The 13,302-nt window shown below is 38.9% G+C and overlaps 1 protein-coding gene across 34 annotated transcripts in view; it reads left to right on the top strand.

Annotated features, from left to right (window-relative positions):
- mical3a (microtubule associated monooxygenase, calponin and LIM domain containing 3a) overlaps positions 1-13,302 on the top strand; it is a 102,814-nt gene that overhangs the window by 43,106 nt on the left and 46,406 nt on the right. For all 34 annotated transcript variants that reach the window (XM_034305228.2, XM_034305227.2, XM_053235122.1 and 31 more), the window contains 8 exons: positions 6,997-7,362; positions 8,332-8,539; positions 8,627-8,743; positions 8,917-9,018; positions 9,509-9,664; positions 11,369-11,469; positions 12,154-12,411; positions 12,533-12,648. In XM_034305228.2, coding sequence (XP_034161119.2) covers positions 7,087-7,362; positions 8,332-8,539; positions 8,627-8,743; positions 8,917-9,018; positions 9,509-9,664; positions 11,369-11,469; positions 12,154-12,411; positions 12,533-12,648 — 1,334 coding nt within the window. In that variant the 5' untranslated portion in view covers positions 6,997-7,086. The remainder of the gene's footprint in view (positions 1-6,996; positions 7,363-8,331; positions 8,540-8,626; positions 8,744-8,916; positions 9,019-9,508; positions 9,665-11,368; positions 11,470-12,153; positions 12,412-12,532; positions 12,649-13,302) is intronic.

Below are 13,302 nucleotides of genomic sequence, written 5' to 3'. Positions count from 1 at the left end.
ACCGAAAACTGGCTAAAGTGAGACCAGAGTTAAAATCATACAGTTTTAACAGTGTGTTTAACACTAACACTTAACACATCATTTCTATTTAAGAATTATACAGAGAGTGGTAGTGGTTAAAGACAACCTGAAATCAAAACTGGCCTCTTTCTTTCTTTCTAGCTTGTTAGCTCATGTCCTTTGTCAGTGTGTGCATGATTAATCTGTACTAATCACTTCAAAAGACCAAATTCTTCTTCGTCCACAGTCTTCCAGTAAAGTTCAGGAACTTGTTCCTGCCTCTAAAATTATTTCATATCATGGTTGACATCCCCCTAATCCAGCTATCATAAATCTAAAAGCATGAACATAAAAACCGCCCTCTCCCACAGCTTTTTTTTATTAGGTCCTGTCGGTACACCTATGGCTCAGTGTTTTTTTTATGTAGTTTTTTTTTTAAACTATCTGAAAGGGGGGGAAGTAGCAGTGGAGTGCACACAAACCACAATCTTGCTTTATTTTTGCTGGTGTGTGTGAGCCATTAGAAATCTACACAAAATACAATAATATACCACAAAACCTTCATGACTAGTTGTTTGTAATGCTGGGGAGACACCACTGGCAATCAGTCTGTGATCTAACATGCACACACAGATCATATCAGGCAGAAAATAGGAAGATTTGTAGCGTTTAGTTAGAATTAAATTGTAGTTACAAATATACATTATATTTTTTACATTTACCATTGTGAAACTTTTTTTTTTAATGACAAACTTATTTATTTATTTATTTATTTACATTTGAAACCATGTTACCAGGGGCTTTAATTCATTTTTCTATGAGCATGGGGTCCATAAGTCTGAGACCATGAGCTAAAATGCTTTTATTCTGCATTCTTTTCTAAATTAATACAGCATTTTTCTTTCCAAATTATATTATCAGCAATAACTTGAGGGGAAATTAGAATCTTAGATTTTGTTTTTCATTTTTTAAAAAAGATTTACATGAATTTCAGAATTTGGTATGTCCCTCTTTTGCTTTAATGACAGTTGGTATGGAACATGTTATTTGAACATGTGCTTCTACAGAAGGGATGAAGGAAAATCTGAATCATAATATTGAATATTCAAGATATTGATTTTCTTTTATTGTTTTAAATCTTTCAAAAATTCTAAAACTTTCTGTTTATTTCCAGTTTTAAATGGGGGGGATATTCCGATTTTCAGTATGGTCTCGGACTGCTGGACCCCAGTGTTGCTCTGGGTTGTAATGCTGATGCTCCATGCAGATCCATGCAGATCAGGTCTTCATTCTGCCTTTAAGAATGCCAACCCACTGCATTCTCTTCAGCCTGACAGGTGACAGTTTAGAGGGGTGTCACTAGCTAATATGCAATATCCTGTCTTTCAGACAGAAATGATAGGCTTTTTGTGTATCAATGCTAAAAATGTAGTCTAGCTAGCCATGGAGAGTCATTTCCATGTTGTCGAGTTCCTGTCTGTTCAGCTTTTCAAACTCCTAGCCTGTTTTTCTTGAGACTAACTATTAGTTATGAATAATTGTAAAACAGAACCCCGGTGTTCATAAATATTCATTGGCTTGCTAAAACCCTGCTGGGAAAATCATTCTGCACAACATGCAGATGCCTTCTTTAAAACTAGTATATTTTAATTGGTTACTCAAGCGTAAGCATAATGAAGATTTGTTATATAGTTTAATGAAGCGATGAGAGAACTCAGTTCCTTGTAGCTGTCTGATCTCCTAGTGTCAGGAATAGGAACAGTTGATGGAGCACTGAAAAAGAAAATAATACCCAGAGACTAAGGAGAGATTTGCATCTGGGGGGAAATTAATGATTTTTATGCAGCAATTCAATTCAATTTTATTTCTATAGCTCTTTTAGCAACAAAGCAGCTTTATAGAAATCCAGACACAGATTTAGATTTATTTCTAATGAGCAAGCCAGAGATGATGGGGGCAAGAAAAAACTTCACGAGACAACATGAGGAAGAAACCTTGAGAGGAACAAGACTCAAAAAGGGAACCCATCCTCGTCTGGGTGAAACCTGATAGTGCGATTATGAGTCATTACTCATCCACAACTGTATTCTAAAGGAAAAGATCTTCAGTACAAGCATCAGAGTCATTTTTTATTTTAAAATCACTTTTAAAATCATCCACTGTTTGATGAATGAGACTGGATCATCAACTGTTTTTAGCAAGTGCAATCATTAGGCTATCTGAGTAAGAAAATCCACAGCCATCTTTAGGGTATCTAAGTGGTACCATCCACAGCGATTTCACAGCAAACTGTAGGAGTGCCATGTGGTGCCATCTTCAGCAACAGTGAGTGATTCTCATGTGAAAGACGCTTTAAGCGGAAATGGAGCATCAGGATCTTTTCACTTACCATTTTTAGTTAATGTTCTTGCTTGTGCTAACTAGAGAGCTGTGTGTATCATAAGGGTGGTTGATGTGACACAAATTTCATATGACAATTATATAGGTACATAGGTTTGCTCACAAACTACCAGCAACACAGTACTGTGTTTACACGTCTGTTCAATGATTTATATAACGTCTACAAAAATGCATTTATTTTATTTTATTTTTTTCTACTTTAAAAATTATCATTTTTATTTATAAAAAAAAATTACACAAAAAGAGGAAAAAAGACAAATCTGTAAAAATGTTACCATTTTAGAATTGTGTAGATTAACTACAAAATTTCAACATCAAATCAGCTGCTTCCAGTCACTTATATATAGACACTGTGTGTGTGTGTGTGTGTGTGTGTGTGTGTGTGTGTGTGTGTGTGTGTAATATACATTCTGACATTTATAATTTATCATGGTATCAATATCATCACATCACCCAGCCCTGTTGTATCATTGAATTACTCAAATCTCTTGTGCTGCATAATGTCTGTAATTTGTAACATGTGTAGGGCAGTGGTAGCCCAGTGGTTAAGACGTTGGCTTACTGATCGGAAGGTCGTGAGTTCAATCCCTAGAACCACCAAGCTGCCACCGCTGGGCCCTTGAGCAAGGCCTTTAACCCTCAACTGCTCAGTTGTATAAATGAGATAAATGTAAGTCGCTCTGGATAAGGGCGTCTCCCAAATGCCTGAAATGTAAATGTAGTCGCCAACCACATCTTTTTCAAACTGCTGCTCATGCTGCATCATGGGGTGGTATAACACACTCGGAGAAAAACGCTATCTGCTCCCTTCTGCATGCATGAGCTCACAGACGCCCATGATTGGCTAGCATTTCTGTGATTGATGGGGAGAGAGAACATATGCCATCCCTCCCACCCAGTTTTGCTCTCTTGAACTCCCAACCATGGATAACTGTGGCATCTTCGGCATTTGAACTCATGATCTCCTAGCAATAGCGTGAATTGTTTTCTGTTGCACCACTGAGTAGTCAATAGTCTGTGATTTTGAACGGTGTGCAAAAATAGTGAGAGTTTTAGTCATCTAAATAAACTACAGTTTTCTCATTGGAGTGCTGATTCAACTCCTTATAGATAAAAAAAAAAACACCAAATTTTAAAATCTTATTATTTGACATTAGAAAATCTCATCAGATTAATGAACTTTATATGATCCCAGTGGCAATGCATGTTTATAATAACCTTAAGGTCACATATGTGAGTTATATTTATTAAATCGTATAAAATTGTGTATCATTTAAGAGGGCATTCCAGACAAAAGTATCAAATATCAGCTGTGAAAGCAAAAACCCTCCTAATCTGTTTTTACCACCTTTGTGTACTTTTCTTAACTTTTGCTCCATTTACAATAATTACTTAAGTACACTGTGGTTACTTCCTGGATTCTTTAAGCAAATTACACAAAGTTTACAGAGAAACTGGACGTTTCAGACAGATTACTTTATCAGCATGTAGTATACAGTATATCGTACCTCATGCAAGCTCAGAACTGCGGCAATGTGATAGTCTGTTATATGAAATATTTTCCTTCGGAGACGTAGCAGGCCATGTTACTCTCTCCATGGCTAATTTAAGTAGAATAGCAGTTCATCGACAACATAAACAAAAGGCATATCTTTTATAATGAACGCATTTTGAAAAACTAAAACCCACACCTTTTTCACATTCAGCAGATTTGGTCCTTTTTGGTCATATTTTTTAGCCACATGGCAGGGGTAAAATGCTGGGTGGAGGCTTTGCTGGTGCTGCACTTCCAGAGAGCAGGGGTCAGGTAGCAGGACGAATGTGTTTGTACAGCAGAGCAGAGCTGGCACTCTCTCAGGTCGTGTCTCTCTCTCTAACCCTCAACCTGCTTACTCTTTCATCCCGCTCTGTGCCACTTTTTCCATGGGGTGGAGATTTCCTTGGAAGAAACCACACCTTGAGTGTGTGTGTGTGTGTGTGTGTGTGTCTGGTTGTGTATCTTGGAGGTTGTTAATAAGAGGTTATGTTGTGTCTGTCCTTGGCATTTACCAGCTTTTAATATAAACTTTAAGATACTATGTTTCAGAAAGCGTCTAGTGTGTGTTCTCATTTTTCTGGCCACTTGAGAAGCATTGCCAGATTTGGTGTGTAGATTTTATGCTTTGGCCAGCCAAAAGCAGTTAATATATTTAGCTTACTGACTAAATCGACTACCTACTGACTTAATCTATGATAAATGGACCACATCTGGGGATTTTCTGTGACTGTTGCTAGCTAGGTTTGTTTGGGTATATACATTTATGGCTAGATAACAAGCTATGGCTAGCCAACAAACATGTAATGGTACATGTTTTGAAATCATGAATAATAAAATATAAAATAATTATGTTTAGTTTTCCTTTTCCCATTTCTCATTATATTATATTTCACATTCACTCCTAATTAGGATTAGCAAGAATAGGTTATATCTTGTATGCTAATAGAGAATTTAAACTGTAGGTCCTGTATATTTCAGTGGTGAGGTACATAAGATAGCATTTTATCATGTTAAAATTGATACTTCTCAGTCGTATATTCAATCCCATGTGAATATGATAGCTAGCTAGCACATCTAAGAGTAATTATTTTCTACAACTAGCTAGTTTTGTGTGGGGATATACAGTTACGGCTAGCTAACAAGACATATTTCTGCTGTTTTTGCTAAATGTTAACGCTAATGATACCTGTTTTGAAATAATGAATAATAAAATTTTAAATAATTCTGTTTTCCCAGTGTAGGAACAATTAGTAGCTTTCCTTTTTTCACTCCACATGACATAAACCAGCATTAGAAACAGTAAGTAGCCTAATAGCTTGCATGCTAAACAAGAATCTAAACAGTAGTGGTGAGGTAAAGGAGATTATGTTTTAGCATTACGTTAAAACTGATACTTTTCTATCCTAGAGTCAAGCCCATATGAATATTTTTAGCTAGCTAGCAAAGATGATAAAAGACAGGAGCTGACTAGCTAGTGAGGTTTTTGTTAGCTAGCTAATGAATGTATTTTAAGAATAGGTTATGTCCCACTAAATTTGTGGAGCACTAGACTTCGTTTTCTGAAATTCTTTTTGGTCGGTGTAAAACTGGAATGTTCATTATTAACTGGAAATGGCTGTGGTAGGAGAATCAGCATGTTAAAAAGTAACATCTCCAAGGCTCTTTTGAGGCGGAAGAACTGTGGTCAGTTTCTGTGGTCTGTTTCTGTAATAGACAAGCAATGTCGTAGCATGTAGGTAAAAACATCCCACAGTGGAAAATGTGCTGAAGCAAGAATGGCTGATGTATATTTACCCTCCTTCCACTTTTCCACTTTCTAACTGATTTTGTCCAGGTTCATTACCTTGACCAAAAAGGTTATAGATCTACTATGTAATACAATGGGTGTAAGGTTAGATATTTAACACAAGCATGGAGATATAAAATATTGGGATGAGCCAGCTGAGACAGTATTCGATCTACTATGTCATTTATTTATCTTTTTAGGTACCTTTGTATAAATAAATATTAAATTAAACCAGGCATGTGTGCCTCAAACTCTAGCCCTTGAAATTACTCTTCTGAGTAATCCTACCAGTGACTACTTTCATATATTTGTAGTGATGTGGCATCCTCAGCTATGGAGACTCGTAATGAATTCATGATGCATGAGAGAAGAAGAGTTGAGTTTTTTAATTGTCCATCTAATATATTTGTATATACTGGTTCTGGAAACTATGGTATTTTGAAAGACTGGTACCATATATTCAGCTAAAAATTCAAGTTAATCTTACTGCAGATGTTTTCCATACTTTTCCACAAACAAAGTTTTCTAAGAGGTGAATTTTCTTCTACAAATGTTAACTGGATCTATTAATTGGATTTAAAATTTTAGGTGTGAATCCAGTATATACAAAAATATGATTCATCTGGTTGATATCAAATTATGCATGTTTTTTTCTTTCAAGCCTCATGCTGTGTCACAGGGCAACTGCACACACTGGGATGAAAGCACTCTGCCCTCTTCTTCAAACATGAGCTAAAGGAGCCCTAGGATTGGCTAGTTCTACTCTGATTGACAGCAGTTGTTTTTATGGCTATATAGTGCAGGACTAATGAGATTGTAAATGCTCTTTTAAAATGCACGATGTAAAATAACAAAAGACTAGATAGACTAGAGAAGCATAGAAAAGAGACTATGTACAATTGGCCATGAAATTACACTCCTCATTTGAAGTTCCTAAGAAAGGAAAATAAAATGGTCAATTACAATGGAAATATCTTGAACTTTGAATTTCCTGTTATTGTTCAGTGGACTTGATTGGACTATTGGACTATTGGACACACTCTTTATGGTATGTCCCCTGTCAGAGTGAAGGATCTTAATACATTTCCAAAGAAATAGCTGTCTCTTCATAGCTCTCACTCTGTAACTTTCTGTTTTCTGACCTGTTTTCAGTCTGCTGCAACAATTCCTGTATGTGTATGTGGGACTGACTTATTCCTTCATGATGAGATCCTCCTCTAACAAGTGCCTTGTGGATAAGAATAGACCTTGTTTTGTTCACTTCCTTTTTCAGGATGAAGATGTCTGAAGTGGAGAGTTGAACCAGACTCCTACTAAGCAGGTCTGGAGAAATCCCGTAGTCCCCTGTGTGGGGTGAGGGACCATGGGAGATGGAGGTGTCGGTGCAGCAGGAGAGGGGATCAATCAGTCACACGTTCTCTTTGACCGCTTCGTTCAGGCCTCCACCTGTAAGGGGACCCTTAAAGCTTTTCAGGAGCTGTGTGACTTCCTTGAGCTCAAGCCCAGTGAGTATCGAGTCTTCTACCACAAGCTCAAGTCCAAGCTCAACTACTGGAAGGCGAAAGCACTCTGGGCCAAGCTAGACAAACGTGCCAGCCACAAGGAGTACAAGAAAGGCAGAGCTTGTGCTAACTCTAAGGTATGATATGAGTATCAAAAGACCAAGACATTATTTGCAGTGACATTAATACATTGGTATTACCCTACACTAGCAAGTGACAAAGCGGTGCAGTAAAGTGGGAAAAAAAATGATTGGCTTGAATGATTCCTTGGACCAATCCTATGGCGTGTGATACAATTAGGGGTTACATAGGCAAGTTCCCTAATAAATTCATTAGTCACTGATGTGGGTTGCTGTGGGGCAGTAAGGATAGCAAGGAGATGCAGGCAGATGGTAAAGAAAGCAGGCCATATATACTTTTAGTCTTAAACTAGACTAGAAGAAGCCAGTTCTACTGCACAAGACTGTGCTGGGAAAAGCCTTTTTTAATTTTTCTTTTGCTTTAATGGACAGTTAATATTTTTTATATCCCTTTGCATGAAGTGGATAGGTGTTTTTTTTTTTTTTTTTTTTTTTTTTTTTCTTTCCCCATCTGCTCCCATAGAAGTTTCTCCCACAGTTATTTTTGTTGTCATTTAAAGCTTAAAAAAAGTAGTCTTGCACGGTGGCATACTGAATTCTGTTGTGATCGGCACTGTGAGAAAGAGGACTTTTAGAGCCACGGGATTGCACTATCCAGTCCCACTCAAATCCAGACTGGTTTTTGGATGCTACTGAAGCAGAAGTTGGCAGAACATGGCAGAAAGACCTCCCAGATGCTGCTGTAGACATTGCATCCTTCATCCATCATTATAAGCTATAAGGAGCTTGTGCATTGCAGTGACTTCAGCTCAGCCTCCAGCTCGTATACTTGAGTGCATTTTACGAATTGGTATTTTCTTAAATAGTATATGCCTGCCTGCAATTAGATGCCATTTAACCAGTTGGTACATGCCAACAACGGGCAAACTACAAGCGAAAGAAATGATTTGTCAGTGTGAATATAGGATTAATCTCCAGACCCCAAAAGCTCATGTTCCTCTTATACCTTTTTGTGTGTTTCTACAGTGTCTGATCATCGGAGCAGGACCATGTGGCCTGCGCACGGCTATAGAACTTGGCTTTCTGGGAGCCAAGGTGGTCCTGTTGGAGAAGAGAGATGCTTTCTCCCGCAACAATGTCCTCCACCTGTGGCCTTTCACCATTCAGGATCTGCGGGGTCTCGGCGCAAAAAAGTTCTACGGAAAATTCTGTGCCGGCTCCATAGACCATATCAGTGAGTAGATGGAGACATACTTAATGACTTCTGGAAAAATTCCTGAGTTGGGTTTATGCTGATGTGCTTCGGTATTGCTCTCCGCAGGTATTCGTCAGCTGCAATTGATGTTGCTGAAAATGGCTCTGCTCTTAGGTATCGAGATCCATGTCAATGTGGAGTTCAAAGGCCTCATCGAACCCCCAGAAGACCAAGAGAATGAGAGTAAGACGGCCTTTTTATTTTTCAATGCTAAGCATGATGGAGATTCCACATGTCCCCTTAACATATAATTGAAATGTCCTTGTGATACACTCTACTTCCTCATTACAAACTTCACAGCTTGTGCCTTAAGTCTGTACCACAAGTTCCCAAACTGTGTAATGTATTCCCCTCAGGGATTGGCTGGAGAGCTGAAGTCCATCCTAAAACCCACCCTGTTAGCGAGCTGGAGTTTGATGTCATCATTGGGGCAGATGGGAGGAGAAACACGTTGTCAGGTACACCAAACAATTATCTACATGCCTCCTTTCTCATTATGGTCTTAATACAGCTAAGGGTCCCATTAGCTAAGCCTCTGTGCATAATCTCACAGCTTTGCTGCTAATCTGCTGAATAAGTAAAAGGTGTGATTATTCTACTGATTATGCTGCTAAATTAACAGAAAAAAAGCTTTTAACAGATTTGGGGCTTTTCTCACATATTTAGCTGGTTTTCTCATTTGAGAATGATCACAATCATGATTAAATGCCGCAGTGGCTCTTGGCTCTGGTTGTGAGATTGTGCTGAGGGTACTTTCCTATCTTAGAACACTTAACAAGAGGCACTCAGTGGGAGAAACTTTATCTGGATTTCTCTCTGATGTTCAATCCTCTAGAAAATAAGCATTATGGAACTAAAGAGGCTTTGTGGAACTGCTGCTGAGTCTGAGTCTGATTGTGCAGCTATTGCGTACTCTGTTTTTTTTTTTTTTTTTTTCTTCCCCCCCAGGGTTCAGAAGGAAAGAGTTCAGGGGCAAGCTGGCCATCGCCATCACGGCCAACTTTATTAACCGCAACACTACAGCTGAGGCCAAAGTGGAGGAGATCAGCGGGGTGGCCTTCATCTTCAACCAGAAGTTCTTTCAGGATCTAAGGGAAGCCACTGGTATGGGCATGTTTGTAATGATTGATGCTTTTGCATTGTCAGCACTTTTTTTGGCCTGATGATTAAAGAGAAGATAACACTGACTCAGCTAGCTTTTCCCCCTTATACCCAAAGTTGTTTTTATAACATGTGTCGGCCTGGGAAAACCCTTCACGAGGTGTAATTTTGGATCATTTTCTACTATACACTATACAGCTCTGAAAACTATGGGTTCTCCTACACTTTACATGTATCTCAACTACAAGTAAAGTTACATTATTTTAAAATCTAGTTACCCTCCACAAGTCAAAGGGAGAAAAGTTCATGTAAAGATTCCATTAAAACTATAGTGCAGGAGCATCACAGACCATTTTCACAGCTGGTATTTGATTAAAGACTGAATTGATTAGGCTTCTGTTTAGCTGTCCAACAACTTGGTCAAAGCATGACACTCACTGTGACAGGAAATCACACTTACCTAGTGAGGTTTTAGACATCTTTAGGCAAACTGACTATTTACCGCTGCATTTATTCAACTGGCTCCTTACCCAGCATGATATTTACAGGAACATAGCACTGCTTGTCTATATAGTATAGTAAGTTGTGAATGAGTAATGACTCATAACTGTACTATCAGGTGTCATCCAGAAGAGGATGGGTTCCCTTCTGAGTCTGGTTCCTCTCAAGGTTTCTTCCTCATTTCGTCTCAGAGAGCGTTTCCTTGCCACTGTTCTCTTTGGCTTGCTCATTAGGGATAAATCTAAATCTCTATCCGGATTTCTGTAAAGCTGCTTTGTGACAATGTCCATTGTAAGCACTATATAAATAAAATTGAATTAAAGATTAAAGTAAACTTTATTTTGGTGAAATATATTTACAGTTTTGTTTGTTTTTGTTTTTTTTAATTTGAGGCTTCAAGATATAAGCAAGGAAAAAAAAAATTGGCCAGTTGCAGCTGCCGTGACATCTGATGATTTTTCCAGATAAACATAAAGCCAGATAAAGTGCTTCCTTTTTAGCTGTAGACCATTAATTATAAGTCAGACGTGTTTCGTCTGTTCCAAGGAGGCTTTGCAGTGTGCGTTGTGTATTCGTCAGATCAGAAAGAAAAATAGCTCTGCCTTTAATCTGTCCACAGAACTTTTATTTCAGCATGTTACCTGAAGACTTAATATAGATATAATATAAATCAATATCAGCATGATTTTTAAACATAATATATTCATTAGAGACATTGAGACATGCAAAAAATTTGCTGTTGAAAAAAATGATTGTTTAGTTGTAAAATTTAATGAATATTTTGAGCCAAACAGAATGCGTACAGAATGCTACAGTCCTGACAGGACCAGAAAACTGAAGGGAATCTAGTGTGGAATTATGCACTGAGGTTGTTCATCAGTGTGGTTAGCAGTTGCCTGTCTGTCTGCCCCTGTCCTGGCGCTGACAGCTTTGTGCTGAGTTGGCAGTGGCTAAAGAGCCTTTGCTTTTGTTTTGCCAGTCGTGTAATCGCTACTCTTGGTTTCAGTCTATCATACAATATGTGTGTGACAGACTGGTTTGGTTTTCCTGTAATGGGCTATCATTATGTCAGCAAGGGGAAACTAATGATGTTCTTTCCCCTTTTTTTTGAAATGCTTACATGCTTATCAACGCTGCATGTCTCACTCTCTATCTCTCTCTCTCACTCAGTATTTTTTCTCACCCTTGGTTAATTTACCACTCCAGGGATTGATCTGGAAAACATTGTCTACTATAAGGATGACACGCACTACTTTGTGATGACTGCCAAGAAGCAGAGTCTGCTGGAGAAGGGCGTCATTCTGCACGTGAGTGATCATGGGGATTTACCCGGTGCACAATCTGTCTGCTCCATATTGTCTCCTTTTCTATACTCTTGTTGTATAATAATCCTTATGTTTAACAACTCTCTCCTTTTCTCAGCCTCTTTGCTACTTTGCTACTGTTTTGGTGTAGAATGAATGATTTTGTTTCATGTGTAAGGATCAGGTGTGTTCAGACAATTTTTTGCTAAGGTTAAGTGTTAACTTTAAACTATTAAAAGGTTCAGGGCTAAGCAGTAATTTACTTACATAGGAGCACGTGTACACAGGGTTGTGAAAGCCCAGGAACACACAGAAGGTGGTTTGTAAGTCCAATGTCTAGGAAGAAACTGTCTGTGTTTTAGAGGGCTGGGTAAGTGATGAGGCTGATGGTGTTGTCAGCTGAGCAAGACCAGGTATAGCAGCATGATTCAGAGAGAAATTGTTCACCCATGAGTCTTGCATAGCTCCTCTCAAAGCCTCTCACTGCTGAATTATATGTTCATCTAAATACAGCCAATTCTGTGTTTAACACAGAATGGGTTCATTTATTTCAGCAATTACTCTGACCACATAAATGAGATCTGGTGTTTCATAGCTGACTGGCTTGCATTGTAACACTGTGGAAACCATTTTGTGCTGTCATTTCAGAATTGCGTTTGATATTGTGTTTTCCTGCCTGCATTTTAGGATTATGTGGACACAGAGATGCTTCTATCCAGGTCTAATGTGGACCAAGCTGCTTTGCTGTCCTACGCCAGAGAGGCAGCTGACTTCTCCACCAATCACCAGCTGCCCAAGCTGGACTTCGCCATCAACCATTACGGGCAGCCTGATGTGGCCATGTTTGACTTCACGTGCATGTACGCCTCGGAAAATGCCGCGCTGGTGCGCCAACGCAACGGCCACCAGCTGCTCGTAGCTATAGTTGGAGACAGCCTTCTGGAGGTGAGAGAAAAGGACATGACAAAAATGTATTTTTCAGAGCACCTATCTTATTGTCTTATGCGTTTCTGCGCTGTATTATATTGAAGTTAAGACAAGTAAGAACAAAACATGTTTTGTGCAGCCATTCTGGCCAATGGGGACAGGCATTGCACGAGGCTTCCTGGCGGCCATGGACTCGGCGTGGATGGTGAGAAGCTGGGCACAGGGCGCGTCTCCTCTCGAGGTGTTGGCGGAGAGGTGAGGCACTCATTCCACTACATTAGAACTTGTGTTGCACAAAGTACCAGAACGTTTAGCACCAGGAATGTGGAACTAGGCTTTTCACATTCCCCAGGATTCAGTACCAAAGATTCCAGTTGTATAATTCTTCATACCTGTGTAAGACTGGCACCAGTAGGAACTAATACTGCATCGACTGAAGCTCTTAACTTGGAATTTCCAACCTTTGACTAGGAAGAGCCTAAGAAAATGCCTCTCAGCTTGGTAAAGAGATTTTAGTAGTATTTGCTTTAGACCAATCAATATAGAAATGCGTTAGATAACTCTATAACACTGGCCATACAGTTTGTGGTTTTGAGAAGGTAAATACATCTGGCTTGATTTTTGCTAGATTAGGAGCTTTTGGTGTTTGGACAGAGCAAACAAAAGACAAGCTTCCATGGAGGTGTCTGTGTTTTTTCCTACTTAAGAGCTCAAACACATGGAAGTTGGAAATGATGTAATGCTAACCTCCGACTTGCCATTTCCCAAGTCGAAAACAGCATAATTCTGGATCTAGCAGCACTGTTTATTGCTGATTACACAAGACTCCATGCAGCATGTTACACCATAAACACTGGCATATACTACAAACAAAAACAACCGTGAAATTTAACCTCTCAAAAACTGTAC

The sequence above is a fragment of the Pangasianodon hypophthalmus genome, chromosome 6 (genome assembly GCF_027358585.1).
Source record: "Pangasianodon hypophthalmus isolate fPanHyp1 chromosome 6, fPanHyp1.pri, whole genome shotgun sequence".
Lineage (NCBI taxonomy): Eukaryota > Metazoa > Chordata > Actinopteri > Siluriformes > Pangasiidae > Pangasianodon > Pangasianodon hypophthalmus.
The sequence above is the reverse complement of the archived record's forward strand: the minus strand, read 5'-3'. Positions and strand labels throughout refer to the sequence as shown.